The 22,762-nt window shown below is 40.9% G+C and overlaps 1 protein-coding gene across 1 annotated transcript; it reads left to right on the top strand.

The window, feature by feature from the left end:
* Window positions 1-5,947: 5,947 nt before the first annotated feature.
* On the top strand, window positions 5,948-19,060 carry polr2f (polymerase (RNA) II (DNA directed) polypeptide F). Its single transcript, XM_034189644.1, has 5 exons — window positions 5,948-6,086; window positions 7,823-7,892; window positions 16,814-16,944; window positions 18,377-18,448; window positions 18,579-19,060. Exons 1-5 carry the CDS (start codon window positions 6,067-6,069, stop codon window positions 18,667-18,669), a joined length of 384 nt encoding a protein of 127 aa, XP_034045535.1. The 5' UTR covers window positions 5,948-6,066; the 3' UTR covers window positions 18,670-19,060.
* The last annotated feature ends 3,702 nt before the right edge of the window (window positions 19,061-22,762 follow it).

The raw sequence follows: 22,762 nt of genomic DNA, 5'->3' as shown, positions 1-22,762 counted from the left end.
TCCAGGCCAATGTGAGACCAGGGGCGACGAGGCACCGGAAGTGGTTGCAGAAGCCCTTGTGTCTTGGAGTGGTCTGCCTTGCCCCTGGCACAGGTGGTGCAGGCCTGGACATACTCCCGGACGTCGGCCTCCATGGACGCCCACCAGAAGCGCTGCCGGACAACTGCCACGGTCCTACGCACCCCTGGATGACAGGAGAGCTTGGACCCGTGACAGAAGTCCAAGACTGCAGCTCTGGCCTCTGGTGGGACATATAAACGGTTCTTTGGTCCAGTTCCGGGGTCCGGGCTCCGTGCCAGGGCCTCCCGGACGGTCTTCTCCACGTCCTAGGTGAGGGTGGCCATGATAGTGGACTCCGGAATGATGGGCTCCGGTGGATCCAACAGCTCAGTCTTGACCTCATCTTCATGCACCCGGGACAAGGCATCCGATCTCTGGTTCTTGGTCCCGGGGCGGTAGGTGATTCAGAAGTCAAAACGCCCGAAGAACAGTGACCAGCAGGCTTGCCTGGGGTTCAGCCGCTTGGCGGTCCTGATATACTCCAGGTTCTGATTGTCAGTGAAAAACGGCACAGACGCTCCCTCCAACAGGTGTCTCCACTCCTCAAGAGCCTCTTTCACTGCAAGGAGTTCTCGATTGCCGACGTCATAGTTCCGTTCAGCTGGGGTCAACCTGCGAGAAAAGTAGGCACACGGGTGAAGAACCTTATCGGTCTCTCCGCTCTGGGATAGCACGGCTCCTATCCCTGAGTCAGAGGCATCCACTTCAACCACGAACTGGCGGCTAGGGTCGGGCTGCACCAGAACTGGTGCAGACGAGAACCGGCGTTTCAACTCCTTGAACGCGGCTTCGCACCGATCCGACCGGGTGAAGGGGACTTTTGGAGAGGTCAGGGCTGTCAGGGGGCTAACTACCTGACTGTAGCCCTTAATGAACCTCCTGTAGAAATTTGCAAAGCCGAGGAACTGTTGCACCTTCCTACAGCTTGTTGGTTGGGGCCAATCTCTCACCGCCGCAACCTTGGCCGGATCAGGGGCGACGGAGTTGGAGGAGATGATGAACCCCAGGAAGGACAAAGAGGTGCGGTGAAACTCACACTTCTCACCCTTCACAAACAGCCGGTTCTCCAACAACCGCTGCAGGACCTGACGTACATGCTGGACATGGGTCTCAGGGTCCGGGGAAAAGATGAGTATGTCATCCAGATATACGAAGACGAATCGGTGCAGGAAGTCCCGCAAGACGTCATTAACCAAAGCTTGGAACGTCGCAGGGGCGTTAGTGAGGCCGAACGGCATGACCAGGTACTCAAAATGACCTAATGGGGTGTTGAATGCCGTCTTCCATTTGTCTCCCTTCTGGATCCGAACCAGGTGGTACGCATTCCTGAGGTCCAGTTTGGGCTCCATGCAGGGGCGTGAACACTGAATCCAACAGGGGTAAAGGGTATCGATTACGAACCGTTATGTCGTTCAGCCCCGTGTAATCAATGCATGGACGGAGTCCGCCATCTTTCTTGCCCACAAAAAAGAAACCTGCACCCATCGGGGAGGTGGAATTCCGGATCAACCCGGCAGCTAATGAGTCCCGGATGTAGGTTTCCATTGATTCGCGCTCGGGACGTGAGAGATTGTACAGCCTGCTGGATGGGAACTCAACGCCCGGGACCAAATCAATGGCACAATCGTACGGACGGTGCGGGGGAAGGGTGAGCGCCAGATCCTTGCTGAAGACATCAGCAAGATCGTGGTACTCAACCGGCACCGCCGTCAGATTGGGAGGGACTTTAACCTCCTCATTAGCGTTTACACCGGGAGGAACCGAGGATACTAAACAATTCCGGCGGCACTGAGCCACAACCCCAGACGGCCAATCACAAACGCCCACCCTTAGAGACTGGGCTGAGGGGGGGGGCAAAACATTCACGTGGGTCATACACATCTTTCAACACGACTCCCAGTTACAATCCTGAGCGGGGATTTAACCCTTCAAGCCCCAGCACTGGTGGACACGGGGTCAGAAGGGAATCTGCTGGATAGCAGATGGGCAAGGGAGGTAGGGTTCCCTCTGGTGGCGCTTTCTTCGCCAGTGAAGGTGCGAGCACTAGATGGCACTCTTCTCCCTTTTATCACACACAAGACACTACCTGTAACCCTGGTAGTGTCTGGGAATCACCGGGAGGAGACTGAGTTTTTTGAAACTCCTTCTACCTCCCGCGTGATTTTGGGCTTCCCATGGATGATTAAACACAATCCCTGGATTGATTGGCCGAGATATCCTGTTGGGGAAAGTGTAGTGACACGGACCCACAACAGGGGGCGCAAATGAACGGTCAATAGATGAGCCAAAAGGTAACAATTTAATGTTGTGAATGTGCACAACGATGATACAGACAATCACAGAATCTGACAGCAGTCAATACACCAAGGTGACGAGTGGGCAGGCTCGAGGATAGAAGACGTCTGTCCTGAGAAGAGCCGGAACCACGCGATTTCCACCGCCACAGAACCCGGAGAATACTGGAGCCGCCAAGTTCTGAATTCCCAGGTGATCACCGTCCCCAACTGTTGGATCTGGTACTGCTGGCGAGGAGCACAAACAGTGAGATGTGGGTGTGTGCACACCCAGTAACAAAAACAGTCAGAAGGTGGAAAGTCACCTCCACCTCTAATCACACATACGTGCAACTCCTGTCTAACCACTTATCTGGTTGGGGTGTGAAGCAAAGCCGTCGCTGATCACACCAAACACCAATCCCACAGATAAGGAAACATTTACAGGAAAACGGCTGCAAAGAAGTTCAGACTACTAGTCAGTGTTTTCAGTTTAGCAGAGAATTACCTTCACAGGTAGATGATATCTCGGCAGCGAGGTGGAGATGACATCCAGCTTTTATGGAGTGATGAAATGAAGATGGGTGACAGCTGTCAGGAGTTGATGTGTGACAGCTGTCACTCCCGGTTGTGTCCGTGGCGGCAGCGCCCTCTCGTGCCTGAAGCCCGCACTTCAGGCAGGGCGCCCTCTGGTGGTGGGCCAGCAGTACCTCCTCTTCTGGCGGCCCACACAACAGGGCCTCAGGATCTCGTCACGGTATCTCTGTGCATTCAAAATGCCATCAATAAAATGCACCTGTGTTCTTCGTCCATAACAGATGCCTGCCCATACCATAACCCCACCGCCACCATGGGCCACTCGATCCACAACATTGACATCAGAAAACCGCTCACCCACACGACACCACACACGCTGTCTGCCATCTGCCCTGGACAGTGTGAACCGGGATTCATCCGTGAAGAGAACACCTCTCCAACGTGCCAAACGCCAGCGAATGTGAGCATTTGCCCACTCAAGTCAGTTACGACAACGAACTGGAGTCAGGTCAAGACCCCGATGAGGACGACGAGCATGCAGATGAGCTTCCCTGAGACGGTTTCTGACAGTTTGTGCAGAAATTCTTTGGTTATGCAAACTGATTGTTTCAGCAGCTGTCCGAGTGGCTAGTCTCAGACGATCTTGGAGGTGAACATGCTGGATGTGGATGTCCTGGGCTGGTGTGGTTACACGTGGTCTGCGGTTGTGAGGCTGGTTGGATGTACTGCCAAATTCTCTGAAACGCCTTTGGAGATGGCTTATGGTAGAGAAATGAACATTCAGTACACGAGCAACAGCTCTGGTTGACATTCCTGCTGTCAGCATGCCAATTGCACGCTCCCTCAAATCTTGCGACATCTGTGGCATTGTGCTGTGTGATAAAACTGCACCTTTCAGAGTGGCCTTTTATTGTGGGCAGTCTAAGGCACACCTGTGCACTAATCATGGTGTCTAATCAGCATTTTGATATGGCACACCTGTGAGGTGGGATGGATTATCTCAGCAAAGGAGAAGTGCTCACTATCACAGATTTCGACTGGTTTGTGAACAATATTTGAGGGAAATGGTGATATTGTGTATGTGGAAAAAGTTTTAGATCTTTGAGTTCATCTCATACAAAATGGGAGCAAAACCAAAAGTGTTGCGTTTATATTTTTGTTGAGTGTAGAAACACAGAAACCTTTCCTGGTCGTCCGAGCGCCAGCAATTTTTAAATAATACAAGCCCCTTAAATTATATTTTCCCTCTCTCTCCTTGAAAAATTCTTGAATTCTGAGGGGCAGTTGCTTATTTTTCACTTTATACATTAATTGTCTTAAACGTAATCATATCGTGAAGTTTTAATATTTTAGATTTAATAAACAATGAATTGGTGTGATCTTGACAACCTACATTGTGAATTGTTCTTAATGCTCTTTTTTGGAGAATAAATAATGATTGCAGTGTAGTTTTATAATTATTACCCCAAACTTCAGCACAGTAAGCCAAGTAGGGAGCAACCAATGAACAATACAGAGTATGAAGTGCTTTGCAATCAAAAACATGCCTTACCTTATTTAGTACTGCAATACCTTTGACACTTTTGTTTGAATATATTGAATATGAGTTTTCCAATTAATTCATTCATCAATAATAACACCTAAGAACTTATTTTCTTTGACACGCTCTATGATTACCCCTTGTATATTTAACTGAATTTGTATGTCTTTAATGTAATTCCCAATTAACATTATTTTAGTTTTAGACAAATTTAGTGATAATTTATTGATATCAAACCATTTCTTTAACTTTATCATTCCAGTATGTAAATCAGACAATAATTTTTGTAAATTTTGCCTGAACAAAACAGGGTTGTATCATCTGCAAACAGAATTGCCTTAAACAGATCCGAAACTTTACATAAATCATTAATGTACAAAATAAATAATTTTGGTCCCAAAACAGAACCCTGAGAAAGCCCACAAACGACGTCCAGATACGAAGAGCAGCAATCCCCGAGTTTAACAAACTGTTTCCAGTTTTGTAAGTAATTTTTAATCCAGTTCAAAGCCACTCCTCTGATCCCGTACAGTTCCATCTTTTGAAATAATATATTGTGATCAATTGTATCAAAAGCCTTTCTCAGGTCAATAAATAAACCTATTACTATTTCCCTTTGGTCCACATGACTACTGATCTCTTCTACTGAATCGAGCAATGCCAGTGCAGTGGACCTACCTGCTCTAAAACCATATTGACTTTCATCTAGCAAGTTATGTCGTTCTATAAATTTATCCAATCTACTATTGTAAAGCTTTTCCAATATCTTAGAAAATTGTAACAACAGAGACACAGGCCTGTAATTTGTAAAAAGATGTTTGCTGCCAGATTTAAATAAAGGTATTACTTTTGCCACTTTCATACTGTTTGGAACAATTCCAGTTTGAAATGATTTATTAAAAATATATGCTAATGGTTTTGCAATTTCAGTAATTACTTGCTTTACTAAAGACATATGTACATCATTATGATCCATTGACTTTTTACTTTTACATGTACTAACTACCTTAATAATTTCCCTTTCATCTACTGGGCCAAGAAACATCGTGTGTGGATTTCTGTCAATTAATTATTGATTTTCCCATGGGCTGTGTGGAATTTCAGCTGCCAGAGTTGGCCCAACATTAGCAAAGAATTTATTGAAACTATCCACTAAGTCAAGAATCCACAAAGTTAAAAATGAATTTGGGGATCTCATATTTAGAAGGTGTGATCAGGAGTGCAGAATGTGTCCGTGATTAAGGGTGTAACTACTTCTCCGCAGGTGGCCCTCAGTTCCCTCAGCCTTCTAGTACAAGTCAGCGTTTGTTCATAGTAGGACGGAGAACATTAAAATCAATGGGAAATCAGCAGGAAAATATCTGGGTATTGCAGGATTAAGTTGGGAGGCGTCTCTGTCTAAATAGGTGCTTTATTTATTTATTTATTTATTATTTGGTTATTGTTTTGTCAGTTTGCGTTCTTGCATTCCAGTTCAATAGGTGGCGTTAATGCACCACTAGGTTTGCAAACCGCTAATAAACAAGGCAGAAGAAGAAGAAGACGAAGAAGGAGGAGGAGGGAGGCGTCAGAGTTGTGTTTGATGTTTGTTAATTTAAAAATAAACATTCAGTGAAGGTTTGCGGATATTTTGTTGACGTCTAAAAAGTCATAGACATGTCAGACAACGAGGATAAGTAAGTAATGACTGTCTACAAGAGGATAAGTTATTCATATTTATATCATGTGCTAACACACACAGTTAACGTTTAGCTAGCTAGCTTCAGCTTAATGATTCACCTTATAACATCTCTGTCCTGGACTTCGTCTACTCACTCCGGTTCTACCATCCACTTTTTGCTTTCTTTTTCCAATACTTCCATGACTGTTAATGACTTTCCAAACTGTGTATGTTGAACGTACGGATGTGAGACTTGGACAACCTACCGCCGCCGCGTTGTCTGAGGACCTCAGGAGTCCTGACTCAAACCCAGCGACAGAGCATCGAGTGGGCATCAAGAACCAGCTTCGGTTTATTGGGTCACATCGTTAGGATGGATGACAGCCGAGTTCCCACGCAGATCTTATACTTCCAGCAGAGTGAAGGAAAACGGGCCTCCTGAAGCACAACTTCATCCACTGATCCACTGGTGGTGAGCAGTGATTCGCACTGGATTGGAAGTTTTCGAAAAAATGTAAATGAACACAGAGAAAAAGAAGGAGAGAGAGCAAGATCCCGACTGACAGAAGCTTCCTGCAGTAATTATGCATTGTCTATAAGAAACAGTGTATGTCAAGACAGGGCCTATTCAGTCATCTCCATGTCCACCATCCTGTCCAGGAGTCGATCGAGAGATCTTCCTTGCCACTAAAGGATAGCCACAGATGCTGAATGTATACAGTTTATTTTGTGTAGCACAAGATTGACACACTAAGAGAGTATATTGACAACTTCTTCCACTGCCAAGGGACAATTCTGTATGTGATCAGTGACTTTCTGATCTCTGAATCAGGCCTATGACATTGCTCTTTGTGTGTGTAGTTTTTTTTTTCCCCCCAGTGGCTGCAGTATCATTGCAGCAGCCTTTATTTTCTATGGATGTGCTATGTCTTTATTAATTATCTTGATATTTGCTACCAATGTATATGTTCCAAAGACTCGGAAATTTTCCAACTTAATGTCACAGGTCCTTTTGGAATTATGATACTGTGTATGACTTTCAGAAATGTACAAAACCATAATTCAGAAGTATGGCCATATCATAAGTATTGTTCAATTTCAAAACGTTTTCTGCTTTTTAAAGAATCCCCCTCGCACACACCAAAATCTAAAAAAAAAAAAAAATTGCAAGGTCACTGTGCAGGTGAGACATCAGAACCTCGTGTGTGGTGACTACATTTGGATGTACAAAAAAATGTCCAATTTGGTCCACCTTCTGATTTTGCACAAATATTTGCATACATACTGTCTACATAGCATTGATGGGTTACAACTGTATGATAAACCTAACCTGTTAGCCTTCAGAAATGTGTCATATCATTTTGTTGTTATGGTAACTAAACATTTCAATTAATTGATTTATTTTTTTTGATTAATTCATTAGTTATTAGACTCATAAAATGGTTAAAGATGTTGATTGGTTTTCCATATGCCAAGATGATGCCTTCAAATTTCTTGTTTTCTCCTCAACCCAGAGATGTTCATTTTACTGCCAGATAGGAGTAAAGAAGCTCGTAAAATAAATCAGACTGTTTGCATATAAGAAGCTGAAATCAGGATTTGGATTTTTTTTTTTTTTTTTTTTTTTTTAAGGACTCAAAAAATGCCAACGATTAATCGATTAAATAGGTGATTAATAAATCATTGCAGCTCAGTTATGGTTTTTCTAAAAAATGAGGTCATTTTGATAACTAATTTTTTTTTTATTTGTAGCTTTGTTGATGGAGACTTTGATGATGCAGAGGAAGACGAGGGCTTAGACGATCTAGAAAATGTGGAAGACGTAAGTTTGCATGTTAAGTTCAGTCAGTGTAGAAAGTCTGTGAACTGTTGGTCAGTCTAAGAAATATTTTAAGATCACACTCAACTTTCAGCCTAAAGTTTTGGAAATAGCTTTCATCTGCATTTGATAAACTGCCTGAGCACACCTTCAGTGGCTCCAATCTTGTCAGCAAGAAATTCTAACAAATACTTCATGCAAGATGCTCCAGCATTTCTCCTGGAAATTTGCATGAAAGTTTGCTGTTGTTAGTTTGTTTTATTGGGGAAAAACATACAGTCTCATGGACTCAAATTCAGTGTTTATTTTTAAAAACTGTTACAAATTAACTGGCACGCAATCTGGTGTGCCAGTGAGTAAACTTGTAAACTGTGTGCATGCATGTAAGCTGTGCACAGCTGCATGTAAGCTGTGCACAGCTGCATGCAAGTCTGCAAAGAAAATTGGGAAACATTCAAAACTTCTGGCAAGCTTTAATTTTGTGAACTAGACGTGAACATTGTGCAAACTCAAACCCAGAAGAATAAATCAACATATTGATTTATTCTGCCTTACAGAAACCTGGTTACAGCAGGATGAATATGTTAGCTTAAATGAGTCAACACCCCCGAGTCACACTAACTGCCAGAATGCTTGTAGCACGGGCCGAGGGGGAGGATTAGCATCAATCTTCCATTCCAGCTTATTAATTAATCAAAAACCCAGACAGAGCTTTAATTCATTTGAAAGCTTGACTCTTAGTCTTGTCCATCCAAATTGGAAGTCCCAAAAACCTGTTTTATTTGTTATTATCTATCATCCACCTGGTCGTTACTGTGAGTTTCTCTGTGAATTTTCAGACCTTTTGTCTGACTTAGTGCTTAGCTCAGATAATTATAGTGGGTGATTTTAACATCCACACAGATGCTGAGAATGACAGCCTCAACACTGCATTTAATCTATTATTAGACTCAATTGGCTTTGCTCAAAATGTAAATGAGTCCACCCACCACTTTAATCATATCTTAGATCTTGTTCTGACTTATGGTATGGAAATAGAAGACTTAACAGTATTCCCTGAAAACTCCCTTCTGTCTGATCATTTCTTAATAACGTTTACATTTACTCTGATGGACTACCCAGCAGTGGGGAATAAGTTTCATTACACTAGAAGTCTTTCAGAAAGCGCTGTAACTAGGTTTAAGGATATGATTCCTTCTTTATGTTCTCTAATGCCATATACCAACACAGTGCAGAGTAGCTACCTAAACTCTGTAAGTGAGATAGAGTATCTCGTCAATAGTTTTACATCCTCATTGAAGACAACTTTGGATGCTGTAGCTCCTCTGAAAAAGAGAGCTTTAAATCAGAAGTGCCTGACTCCGTGGTATAAAACTCACAAACTCGCAGCTTAAAGCAGATAACCCGTAAGTTGGAGAGGAAATGGCGTCTCACTAATTTAGAAGATCTTCACTTAGCCTGGAGAAAGAGTCTGTTGCTCTATAAAAAAGCCCTCCGTAAAGCTAGGACATCTTACTACTCATCACTAATTGAAGAAAATAAGAACAACCCCAGGTTTCTTTTCAGCACTGTAGCCATGCTGACAAAGAGTCAGAGCTCTGTTGAGCCGAGTATTCCTTTAACTTTAGCTAGTAATGACTTCATGACTTTCTTTGCTAATAAAATTTTAACTATTAGAGAAAAAATTACTCATAACCATCCCAAAGACGTATCGTTATCTTTGGCTGCTTTCAGTGATGCCGGTATTTGGTTAGACTCTTTCTCTCCGATTGTTCTGTCTGAGTTATTTTCATTAGTTACTTCATCCAAACCATCAACATGTCTATTAGACCCCATTCCTACCAGGCTGCTCAAGGAAGCCCTACCATTAATTAATGCTTCAATCTTAAATATGATCAATCTATCTTTATTAGTTGGCTATGTACCACAGGCTTTTAAGGTGGCAGTAATTAAACCATTACTTAAAAAGCCATCACTTGACCCAGCTATCTTAGCTAATTATAGGCCAATCTCCAACCTTCCTTTTCTCTCAAAGATTCTTGAGAGGGTAGTTGTAAAACAGCTAACTGATCACCTGCAGAGGAATGGTCTATTTGAAGAGTTTCAGTCAGGTTTTAGAATTCATCATAGTACAGAAACAGCATTAGTGAAGGTTACAAATGATCTTCTTATGGCCTCAGACAGTGGACTCATCTCTGTGCTTGTTCTGTTAGACCTCAGTGCTGCTTTTGATACTGTTGACCATAAAATTTTATTACAGAGATTAGAGCATGCCATAGCTATTAAAGGCACTGCGCTGTGGTGGTTTGAATCATATTTATCTAATAGATTACAGTTTGTTCATGTAAATGGGGAATCCTCTTCACAGACTAAGGTTAATTATGGAGTTCCACAAGGTTCTGTGCTAGGACCAATTTTATTCACTTTATACATGCTTTCCTTAGGCAGTATTATTAGACAGCATTGCTTAAATTTTCATTGTTACACAGATGATACTCAGCTTTATCTATCCATGAAGCCAGAGGGGACACACCAATTAGCTAAACTGCAGGATTGTCTTACAGACATAAAGACATGGATGACCTCTAATTTCCTGCTTTTAAACTCAGATAAAACTGAAGTTATTGTACTTGGCCCCACAAATCTTAGAAACATGGTGTCTAACCAGATCCTTACTCTGGATGGCATTACCCTGACCTCTAGTAATACTGTGAGAAATCTTGGAGTCATTTTTGATCAGGATATGTCATTCAATGCGCATATTAAATATGTAGGACTGCTTTTTTGCATTTGCGCAATATCTCTAAAATTAGAAAGGTCTTGTCTCAGAGTGATGCTGAAAAACTAATTCATGCATTTATTTCCTCTAGGCTGGACTATTGTAATTCATTATTATCAGGTTGTCCTAAAAGTTCCCTGAAAAGCCTTCAGTTAATTAAAAATGCTGCAGCTAGAGTACTGACAGGGACTAGAAGGAGAGAGCATATCTCACCCATATTGGCCTCTCTTCATTGGCTTCCTGTTAATTCTAGAATAGAATTTAAAATTCTTCTTCTTACTTATAAGGTTTTGAATAATCAGGTCCCATCTTATCTTAGGGACCTCATAGTACCATATCACCCCAATAGAGCGCTTCGCTGTCAGACTGCAGGCTTACTTGTAGTTCCTAGGGTTTGTAAGAGTAGAATGGGAGGCAGAGCCTTCAGCTTTCAGGCTCCTCTCCTGTGGAACCAGCTCCCAATTCGGATCAGGGAGACAGACACCCTCTGTACTTTTAAGATTAGGCTTAAAATTTTCCTTTTTGCTAAAGCTTATAGTTAGGGCTGGATCAGGTGACCCTGAACCATCCTTTAGTTATGCTGCTATAGACTTAGACTGCTGGGGGGTTCCCATAATGCACTGAGTGTTTCTTTCTCTTTTTGCTCTGTATGCACCACTCTGCATTTAATCATTAGTGATTGATCTCTACTCCCCTCCACAGCATGTCTTTTTCCTGGTTCTCTCCTTCAGCCCCAACCAGTCCCAGCAGAAGACTGCCCCTCCCTGAGCCTGGTTCTGCTGGAGGTTTCTTCCTATTAAAAGAGTTTTTCCTTCCCACTGTCGCCAAGTGCTTGCTCACAGGGGGTCGTTTGACAGTTGGGGTTTTTCTGTAATTATTGTATGGCTTTGCCTTGCAATATGAAGTGCCTTGGGGCAACTGTTTGTTGTGATTTGGCGCTATATAAATAAAATTTATTTGATTTGAAACTATTTGAAAACACTGTGTATCACTACGAGTCAATGCGTCTCATTGCCACAGGGCATCTGAACCAGATGTTACATCTACAACACAGTGATTCTCAACCGGGGTGCCGCGGCACCCTAGGGTGCCGTGGGTATTTTTCATATTCGCGATTACCGTGAATTATTTATTTTATCCACAAATCATAAAATGACTCAGAATCTGATGTCAAATGGGCTGCAGCCTCGCTCTCGTCTTAAGGCGGGACAATAACAAGGAGGCTGACGGACGATTAAAACAGTGCTGTCTTCTTCAAAAGCCGTCTAAAATGCGGAGCTGTCGGTGTGTGTGTCTGTGCCTGTGTGTGCGCGCGCGTGGAGTTAACAGGCTGCAGACTGCGAGGGAGGGGGTGGGTGAGGGAGATTCCTGAATGCAGGTTCAGTGCGCAGCGAGCGCGGAGCAGAGAGAGGATTTTAACCCAAGTGAACGTTAACAAAACGGAAACGTGAAGCTGCCTTTACTTCTCTCTGAACTTTCTCTAAAGGTGTGATTCTGCCGTTACTGTCCTGTTCACACCATGTGCGCGTCGTATGCTGAATTTATGAGATCATGAGATGAAATAAACGGTCAAATATCTTTAAAAACATATTTAAAAAATGAGAATATATGAATCAACTGAGCCACAAAAAAAAAAAACAATGTTCAGACGCAGAGATCACAAAAAGCAGGTGAGAACTCTGAACTTTAACAGCTGTTATTTTCCAAAGGTATTTATTTGATCAATATGGGCTTAATGCAGTGTTTAAGCACAAAACGTGACTGATGAGGATAAACAATTTCAGAAATGCAACAGAAACAACCACAAATCAGAAAAAGTTGGGACTGTATGTAAAATGAAGATAAAAATAAAAATGTTGCACCATTCCCAGTTTCTCCACTCACAGAAGCCAAACGTTCTTCCAGAGTTGTGTAATTATACTACAATAGTAGAATATAAAGAATCAATCAATCAATCAATCAATTTTTTTATATAGCGCCAAATCACAACAAACAGTTGTGGAACTCCATAATTAACTTTAGTCTGTGAAGAAGATTCCCCATTTACATGAACAAATTGTAATCTATTAGACAAATATGATTCAAACCACCGCAGCGCAGTGCCTTTAATACCTATGGCATGCTCTAATCTCTGTAATAAAATTTTATGGTCAACAGTATCAAAAGCAGCACTGAGGTCTAACAGAACAAGCACAGAGATGAGTCCACTGTCCGAGGCCATAAGAAGATCATTTGTAACCTTCACTAATGCTGTTTCTGTACTATGATGAATTCTAAAACCTGACTGAAACTCTTCAAATAGACCATTCCTCTGCAGATGATCAGTTAGCTGTTTTACAACTACCCTTTCAAGAATTTTTGAGAGAAAAGGAAGGTTGGAGATTGGCCTATAATTAGCTAAGATAGCTGGGTCAAGTGATGGCTTTTTAAGTAATGGTTTAATTACTGCCACCTTAAAAGCCTGTGGTACATAGCCAACTAACAAAGATAGATTGATCATATTTAAGATCGAAGCATTAAATAATGGTAGGGCTTCCTTGAGCAGCCTGGTAGGAATGGGGTCTAATAAACATGTTGATGGTTTGGATGAAGTAACTAATGAAAATACCTCAGACAGAACAATCGGAGAGAAAGTGTCTAACCAAATACCGGCATCACTGAAAGCAGCCAAAGATAACGATACGTCTTTGGGATGGTTATGAGTAATTTTTTCTCTAATAGTTAAAATTTTGTTAGCAAAGAAAGTCATGAAGTCATTACTAGTTAAAGTTAATGGAATACTCAGCTCAATAGAGCTCTGACTCTTTGTCAGCCTGGCTACAGTGCTGAAAAGAAACCTGGGGTTGTTCTTATTTTCTTCAATTAGTAATGAGTAGAAAGATGTCCTAGCTTTACGGAGGGCTTTTTTTTTATAGAGCAACAGACTCTTTTTCCAGGCTAAGTGAAGATCTTCTAAATTAGTGAGACGCCATTTCCTCTCCAACTTACGGGTTATCTGCTTTAAGCTACGAGTTTGTGAGTTATACCACGGAGTCAGACACTTCTGATTTAAAGCTCTCTTTTTCAGAGGAGCTACAGCATCCAAAGTTGTCTTCAATGAGGATGTAAAACTATTGACGAGATACTCTATCTCCCTTACAGAGTTTAGGTAGCTACTCTGCACTGTGTTGGTATATGGCATTAGAGAACATAAAGAAGGAATCATATCCTTAAACCTAGTTACAGCGCTTTCTGAAAGACTTCTAGTGTAATGAAACTTATTCCCCACTGCTGGGTAGTCCATCAGAGTAAATGTAAATGTTATTAAGAAATGATCAGACAGAAGGGAGTTTTCAGGGAATACTGTTAAGTCTTCTATTTCCATACCATAAGTCAGAACAAGATCTAAGATATGATTAAAGTGGTGGGTGGACTCATTTACTTTTTGAGCAAAGCCAATAGAGTCTAATAATAGATTAAATGCAGTGTTGAGGCTGTCATTCTCAGCATCTGTGTGGATGTTAAAATCGCCCACTATAATTATCTTATCTGAGCTAAGCACTAAGTCAGACAAAAGGTCTGAAAATTCACAGAGAAACTCACAGTAACGACCAGGTGGATAATAGCAAATAAAACTGGTTTTTGGGACTTCCAATTTGGATGGACAAGACTAAGAGTCAAGCTTTCAAATGAATTAAAGCTCTGTCTGGGTTTTGGATTAATTAATAAGCTGGAATGGAAGATTGCTGCTAATCCTCCGCCCCGGCCCGTGCTACGAGCATTCTGACAGTTAGTGTGACTCGGGGGTGTTGACTCATTTAAACTAACATATTCATCCTGCTGTAACCAGGTTTCTGTTAGGCAGAATAAATCAATATGTTGATCAATTATTATATCATTTACCAACAGGGACTTAGAAGAGAGAGACCTAATGTTTAATAGACCACATTTAACAGTTTTAGTCTGTGGTGCAGTTGAAGGTGCTATATTATTTTTTCTTTTTGAATTTTTATGCTTAAATAGATTTTTGCTGGTTATTGGTAGTCTGGGAGCAGGCACCGTCTCTACGGGGATGGGGTAATGAGGGGATGGCAGGGGGAGAGAAGCTGCAGAGAGGTGTGTAAGACTACAACTCTGCTTCCTGGTCCCAACCCTGGATAGTCACGGTTTGGAGGATTTAAGAAAATTGGCCAGATTTCTAGAAATGAGAGCTGCTCCATCCAAAGTGGGAAGGATGCCGTCTCTCCTAACAAGACCAGGTTTTCCCCAGAAGCTTTGCCAATTATCTATGAAGCCCACCTCATTTTCCCCCTCAAGAAGGGGGAAAAAGAAAAAAAAAAAGACAATATATTCGTCAATCGCAATTATTTGTCTGACAATTAATCGTCTCCAGAAATTCCTAATCGTGACAGCCCTACTTGAGATCAGAGCGCAAAATGCTTGAGGATTTTCGAAATGCGGTGTTTTCTGTATCGCTTTTTATTGCGATAATTGGGTTTTGCGCAAAACCAGAGGTAATAGCATTATAATATTATTTTGGTTGGTGGTGTGCCACAGGATTTTGTAAATATTAAAAGGGTGCCGCGACTCAAAAAAGGTTGAAAATCACTGATCTAACACATAAGAAGGATGACAATGCAGCTGTTTTGCCAATCCATTACAATATAAATAATTACCTTTGAGACTCCAAATGCGTTTTCCACCGCATGACGTGCATGAGAGAAGCTGCAGCTGCAGATTTCTCTGTGATTCTGGGAGCGATGAGAGATGGTTTCATCTGTCAAGTTATGAGAGCAAATGCGTCATCACCTATATGATTAGTTTATATAACCCGGCGTCAAACGGGACAAAGCGCGGCATCCAGCGGGATAAAGCGGGTTGCATTGGCACGACTAATTATGCAGCAGTTCGGTTATCAAATTTGTGCAAGTGTCAAGGTGGCTTTCAGCAGATCTCCCATTGTTGATTTCTGACACCTGACTGGTTACTCTAGTGACTATAACAACAACCAGATACCCAATCAGGACATTCTGTAGTGAGCACTCTGCGGTAATTGTGGCATTGCAGACCATTGTAACCCATTGTGAAGGTAATGAAAATGTTTAAACAACTTGTTCTGTTGTGACACGTCATGATCCACAAAAGTGAATAATTGGATGTAATTTGTGCAGCTGGGGTTGATATCCATCTTTTAGTTTAATTTTACAGATGACTTTGGTTTTTATTTCATTGTTGCATCTAGAAATAAGTTGTTTCTGCTTGAATGTTCATGTGGACATGCTGTCACTTTGAAACCAAGTTATAATTACAGGCTGAAATGAAAATAAAATGCAGGATGTTTTCTGTTTTGGGGCAGAGAGATTTCACTGACTTGAATGGACAGTGTTCCTGCATAGGGGTGTGCAGTAGCTGTGCGCTGGGGCAGTGGGGAGAGATTAGCGCAGCTCTGCTTTTGCATGGCGCTGTGAGGTGCATGTAACTATGCCGAGGCACACAACCCTACTCATCGCTATGGCTAAACACTGCAGAGTTTTGCATATGGGCTGTATTTGTTGCATATCTGTATCAGACTGCACACGCCACATGTCTGTTTTAAATGCACAGATGGCGTTGATATGCATGGATTTATTATTTCTTCTAATTAATCATGTCCACTTGAATGGCCAACTCAGTTATTGTGATGATGCCAGACTGCTATCTAAAAAAAAAAAAAAAATTTGAAGTACAGTGCACATTGTGCTCTTTATGAAGTGAGTGCAGTGGTCAGTGTGTGTGCGCACAGTTGAAAGATGCACCATTCGCTGACCTCTTTAAATTTCTGATGGAAATATACATCTGTAATCCCATGAAAGGCATGCCACACTGACTCTTCACAAGAAAACAATTTTTCATATTACATTTTAGCTTCGTGAGTTTTGTAATAACCACAGAATGTAGCTTATATGCACACATTACACATGGTGATGTGTTCAGTGCCGCTTGTAAATCTGCGATAATCTGGTGATGACTGTTTGACACGCAGCTTTAGGCTGTTGTGGACAATCGTATTTGGAATGCGAATGTCAATTGAGGCCAAAAATTGGCAATGGGAAACTGGCTATACTTTTTTTAATGGGTTGTGCATCGGCTTCATAAAATTCTGTATTTGCTTGGCTGTTATTATCAGGAAGACCAGGAGAATGTGCAGATCCTGCCAGCTGGAGAGGGTCAGCAGGCAAACCAGAAGAGGATCACAACACCATACATGACTAAATATGAACGTGCCAGAGTGCTGGGAACACGAGCCCTTCAGATAGCGTGAGTGCTATTTTATCAAACAACGTAACCCTCATAGTTTGACAGTAGCTAATTGGTTTATTTTTGTTTCCATTTATAAATTAATGATTTTTACTAATGTATCAAATTACTGTTAGGGCCATAAATATTTTGACATTGACTATTTTGTTGTTTGGTGTCCTTTTGGACGATACTTAAATCTGAACAGGATGATCAGTGAAGGAATTAGAGCCCATTTATTTATTTATAGCTGACTGATGCCACGCCCACATTTTACAGTATCCAATGTAGAGAAAATGTTACATGCACATTTAAACAGCCAAGTTCAGATATTTTATTGTTATAACAATAAAATATCTGAGCTAATTTCCATAGTACTTCTATAGTACTACTTTCCTGTATATTAGCATCGGGTTAGAAACTTGACATTGATTGTTGGCTAAACTCAAGTAAAATCACTCCTTCCTCTCCTTAGACCCAGTGTAGCTGCCAAGTTTGATCAAAATCTGATTAAGTGTTCTTAAGATATCTGGAAAACAAGTATCCATATACAGTGCATCCAGAAAGTATTCATGGCACTTCAGTTTTTTGCACATTTTATGTCACAGCCTTATGTAAGTTCATTTTTCCCTCAAAATTCTATTCACAGCACCCCAAAATAACACCATGAAAAAGTTTTTTTTTTCTCAATTTTTGCTAATTTATTAAACATTAAAAAAAACTAAGAAATCACATGTACATAAGTATTCACACCCTTTCCTCAATACTTTGACGCACCTTTGGCAGCAGTTACAGCCTAGAGTCTTCTTGAATATGATGCTACAAGCTTGGCACACCTATCTTTTGGCAGTTCTGCCCATTACTCTTTGCAGCACCTCTCAAGCTTCATCAGGTTGGATGGGGAAGGTCGGTGCACAGCCATTTTCAGATCTCTTCAGAGATGTGCAGCTGGATTCAGGTCTCGGCTCTGGCTCGGACACTCAAGGACATTCAAAGAGTTGTCCTGAAGCCACTCCTCTGATATCTTGGCTGTGTGTTTGGAGTCATTGTCCTGCTGAAAAAGTAACCGTTGCCCTAGTCTGAGGTCAAGAGCGCTCTGGAGCAGGTTTTCATCCAGGATGTGTCTGTACATTTCTGCATTCATCTTTCCCTCAATCCTGAGTAGTCTCCCAGTTCCTAATGCTGAAAACATCCCCACAGCATGATGCTGCCACCACCATGCCTCACTGTAGGGATGGTGCCTGGTTTCCTTCAAACATGACACCTGGTCGAGATCCAAATAATGAATCGGTTGGACTTCTAGTCCACCAGGCGGTCCACAAGACTGGACTGAGTTTGGTTCAGGGTTTAAATTAGAGTTTGGTTCCATGGCAGTGTTGTGTACTTGGAGTGCTCTTCTGGTTTGTTTTCAGTATGTACTGTACTTTTGAATGTGCTGACTTGTTTCCAATAGGATGTGTGCACCAGTCATGGTGGAGCTGGAGGGAGAAACAGACCCTTTACAAATTGCTATGAAAGAACTAAAGTAAGTGATGATTGTGTAGTTTGAACTCTGTGATATTTAATGAATTTCTAAATTTTCTGGTTGGCACTAAAGGAGCATGTTTTGTTGTATCTGTGAGCCTGTTTTTAACCGGCAGCTTTCCACCAAACAGGAGCAGAAAGATCCCCATCATCATCCGCAGGTACCTTCCTGATGGGAGCTATGAGGACTGGGGCTGTGATGAACTTATAATAACTGACTAAAGAACATATCCAGTACATGAACAACACAATATGAGCCAGTCAAAGATTACAGTTATTAACTGTGCAGTTTTTACTTAAAACTTGGTACCTTGATTTGATCCCTAAAATGGATTAGTGACCACAGTGACGATATAATGCATATTGAAATCCAAATGGTGTGTTGTGTGTCTTCATACCATCTTGGTTCTTTCTTTCTCTCCTCAGCTGCATGATGTTTTAGGTGCATTCTGTTCTTGTTTTTAGAGGTGCAGTACTATTATAGCCCACAAGGGGGAAATATAACTTAAGTCTCCAACAGTTACTTTTTTATGCATGTTGTAATACCATTTGTTATAGGTGAATAGTGTATTATGAAATTTTTATTGTGAATAAATACTTTTGTATAAAGTGTTACACTTGGTTCTTATTACCTCATGAGTTTTTCATAAAATGTTAGGTTTTTTTGTTTGTTTGTTTTTTTTGTTTTGTTTTTGTTTTTTTTGTAATATCTACCAATAAGATTTGGTGGCGTAGTCTGTGTGCATGCATATGGATAGACAGTGAGAAAGTAGAATACATGTGAAGAAATCCCATTAGTGTACGCTAGCTGCCACAGCATAGAAAACAAATGTAAGATGCTATTTGGCACATTTAATCCCCCCAAAAATTACCTAAATGTAACTTTTGATAACGCTCGCTGTGTCTGTTTTCACAGCAGCCATTTATGTAATCTAGAACAACAGTCTTTTATGTACTTTAGATGAGGATTCCCATGTGACTGTCGGTGCTTTTTATTAAGAGGGAGTTTTTCTTTAACAAACTTCATGCTTTGAGGTGTTTGAAAGTCATCCTCAAATGACTATTGCAAAGTAAAAGTTATTAAACTGAATACGGAGACATGTTTGAGCTCGGAAAGGGTACGTTTAAAATAGATGTAGCAGGCACCACAAGGACACATGGGCACTCAAAAGCTGATATGTTTAATATTTGTAAGTAAAGCTTACAGTTGTAAACATAAATTTACATGTACATTGCCTGAAAAAATTCAGTCTAAATACCCCCACTGCAGGCTGTTCTGGGTGCAAAAGATTGTAACTGATTTGTAACTTACAAATCAGTTACAATCTTTCCTGATATTCAGAAGGTAGATTTATTCAGTGCCTCTGAACAGCGTAGATGTTTCTAGAAACTTCTGATTGATTAACTGGCATAATTTGGGGTTAACTGCAAAATCTCTCGCTGTATTTAAGGACATACCCGAAGAACTCGTGCCTTGCACATGTACTGCTGCATGTGTACTGCTCAAAAATCCACGTACAAATCCTGATCAAGACCAACATTAAATATGTTCCTCCTCTTGATAATTTTGTTTTTTCCGCATAGTTCCACAGAGAATGTTTTGAGTAATTCTGCTCTCAGGCAAAAGTCGGTGATCACATGACCTCCTCAGCAGCGTTAGAAATAATACTTTGATGGAACTGAATACAGATACAGTAACATGTAAGCCTGAAAGTTTTCTGGTTTTCATTAAAGGTGTCAAAAGTAGACTTGCAACAATTAAACAATTGATTTAATCTCCAACTATTTTGATAACTGATTAATTATTTTGAGTCATTTTTTAAACTATACTGTATTTTCATATTTCACCTTAATTGAGTGTTGTCTAGTTTTTTTTCACTCCTCTCTGACACAGAACTGAGTATCTTTTGTTGTGGGGGAAAAAAAGACATTTGAGGATGGCATCTTAGGTTCGTGAAACATTGATCAATATTTTCATAATTTTCTGAAATTTTATGTATCAAAGAATTACTGGATTCATCCATAAAATAATTAGCAGACTAACTGATAATTGGTAGTTGCAGCTCTATGAAATATGTGAGGACTATATGTATATTTGTGTATATGTGTGTTGGGAAGAGGCAGAGCTGTGTGCAAGATTGCCTTCCATGTTTTTTCCACGAATGCCTGTTTGGCACTTTAAATAGGTGAGATTTTTATAAAATTTGAAAAATAGATACTTTTTGTGTCAAAATACTGTAATACAAGGTTTTATTATTGGTAGATTTACTGATAAAGTATAGCTAAAAATAATTGGTAAACTAAAAAAAAAAAATCAAAAAAGTCTACATATTATTTGATTGCAAAAATTAATCATTAAGTGTAGCCCTAGTCATAACAGGCTCAGCAGGTTCCCTCCTGTCCTCATCATACTCTGTCAACTCTTTCTCCCCAAACATCATGAGCATGTCTACACAGTAGTGCCGAACAGTCTCTGTATTGTTTGTGAGAAATGGGTGATTGCCCAGGCAGCATAAAGGCCCATGCATGGCGGAAGATGGGGGGGTCAAGTTTTCTGGTGAGAAATGATTAAAAAAAAAAATGCAAGTATGCAGCTTCTGATACAATGAGGTTGAGTATATATTGTATTTTGTATGTATGCAAAATGCACATCAGATGCTGAAGCACAGTGCAGCTGGGGGCAAGATTATCAAGGTGGATTATCGACATGAGGATCATTTAAATCTCTAAAATGTGTGAAAAGGCATTGTTTATCACAAAAGTTTCCATGGCGTGCATCAGCATCATGTTTGTGGTTCTTACATTATTATGGGCAGCCACAGAAAATGCTCTTGTGAAAAACTGCTTGAATGTGGGAGTCTTTTGACTGGAGGAGACGGTGCCTGAGGACGACGATGCTCTCTTTTAACATGTGGTGCTCACCAGCCACAATGAGAACACTATCGGGTCACAATCAACACAACTCGCATCTTCTGACATTTTATTTGACTCTTCCTCTTCTGCTGTCCCTGCTTTTCTCATGTCTTTTTATTTTCTCACTGATATTTATGGGTTTTATCTCCTTGGTTTTTACATTAATTTGACTTGTCTTCTTCATCAGAAACCGTAGTTAGATACATCCAGCTGTTTATAACACTTGGAGGCATGTGATGTCAGCCAAGAAGGTCGGGTCAGGTCAGGTTGGGTGTTTTGGGCTGTAGTTTTGTGGCATCATTCTGAGGTGACACTTTAGTGTGACACACTTCTCCACCCTCAGAACTCATTAAATTTTATTAGGTCTACAGGTAAATAAGGTTTACAACTGAGCTTATGAACTGTTTTTGCAGAGGGGTGGGTCGCAGACAAAGGAAGAAGCTATTTCAGTGTTTAAGTATGTTTTTTGTTTTCACTTTTGAGAACATGTTTCACTGCAGATCTTGGTGAGTCTTAATATTTCTGGACTCTGCAGTTCCATGAGGTGGTGGATACAAGGACGCACAGAATCATCTTATGCTCCTCAACCTGACCTGACCCGTGAACATTAGGAGATGGGACTTTTTTGGGGGGGGGGGGGGGGGGGGGGGTATTTATCATTAAATAATGCACAGACTTTGGCTTTAAGATGTCACACATACAGTCAAACTGTTGGAGTATGAGTTGGAGTCTTACAAGAGATGTATTTATTTTTTATGTGTGTGCAATTTCCACCCAAATTAATCAAAAGTATTGGCTTAATACTTTTGAGTATTAGTCACTGACTTTGTACCAACTGACAGAAAGCCATTTGAAATTTCAAGAAAATCATATTTTTTCCCCTCAAATTTAAACATTCTCGGGTTTAACAGTCATAATAAAAACATTTAAATATTTAGGTGAATGGAACATTTTATTTCTTTTTTTTTTAAGTGTTTTTTTGGGAACACACGTCATTACCTTGGATTAAGTTTTGTGATGCTAAATATGCCTGTAGTAAGACTGATCTTTTTTCTTTGGCTGCTCCTGTTTTTGCTTGGAGTCCCAACAATAGCTGAAGATTGGGGCACAGGTAGACTTGAATAGGGACCTTCATTTTTTAGGAGGCAAGAGCTCTACGGCTGCAACACCATGTGCCCATTTAGAATTATTGAACAAACTATTATTAATATGCATATGTTGCGGACATGAACAAGCGAAGCTTGTCAGCATCTCACCATGTCATTTACATCCTTCAAACTTTGAGTAAATGCTTCAGGGGAGCATTAGCATGGCAAAAACCTTTCAGCTTCTGGGGGGCTCTGCCTCCCCAGACCCCCTGCCTTTTTAAGCATTTTTCTTTATTTGCCTCTCACATGCCTGG

Source organism: Thalassophryne amazonica, chromosome 16, assembly GCF_902500255.1.
Source record: "Thalassophryne amazonica chromosome 16, fThaAma1.1, whole genome shotgun sequence".
Taxonomy (NCBI): Eukaryota; Metazoa; Chordata; class Actinopteri; order Batrachoidiformes; family Batrachoididae; genus Thalassophryne; species Thalassophryne amazonica.
This window is presented reverse-complemented; position numbering and strand designations above follow the sequence as displayed.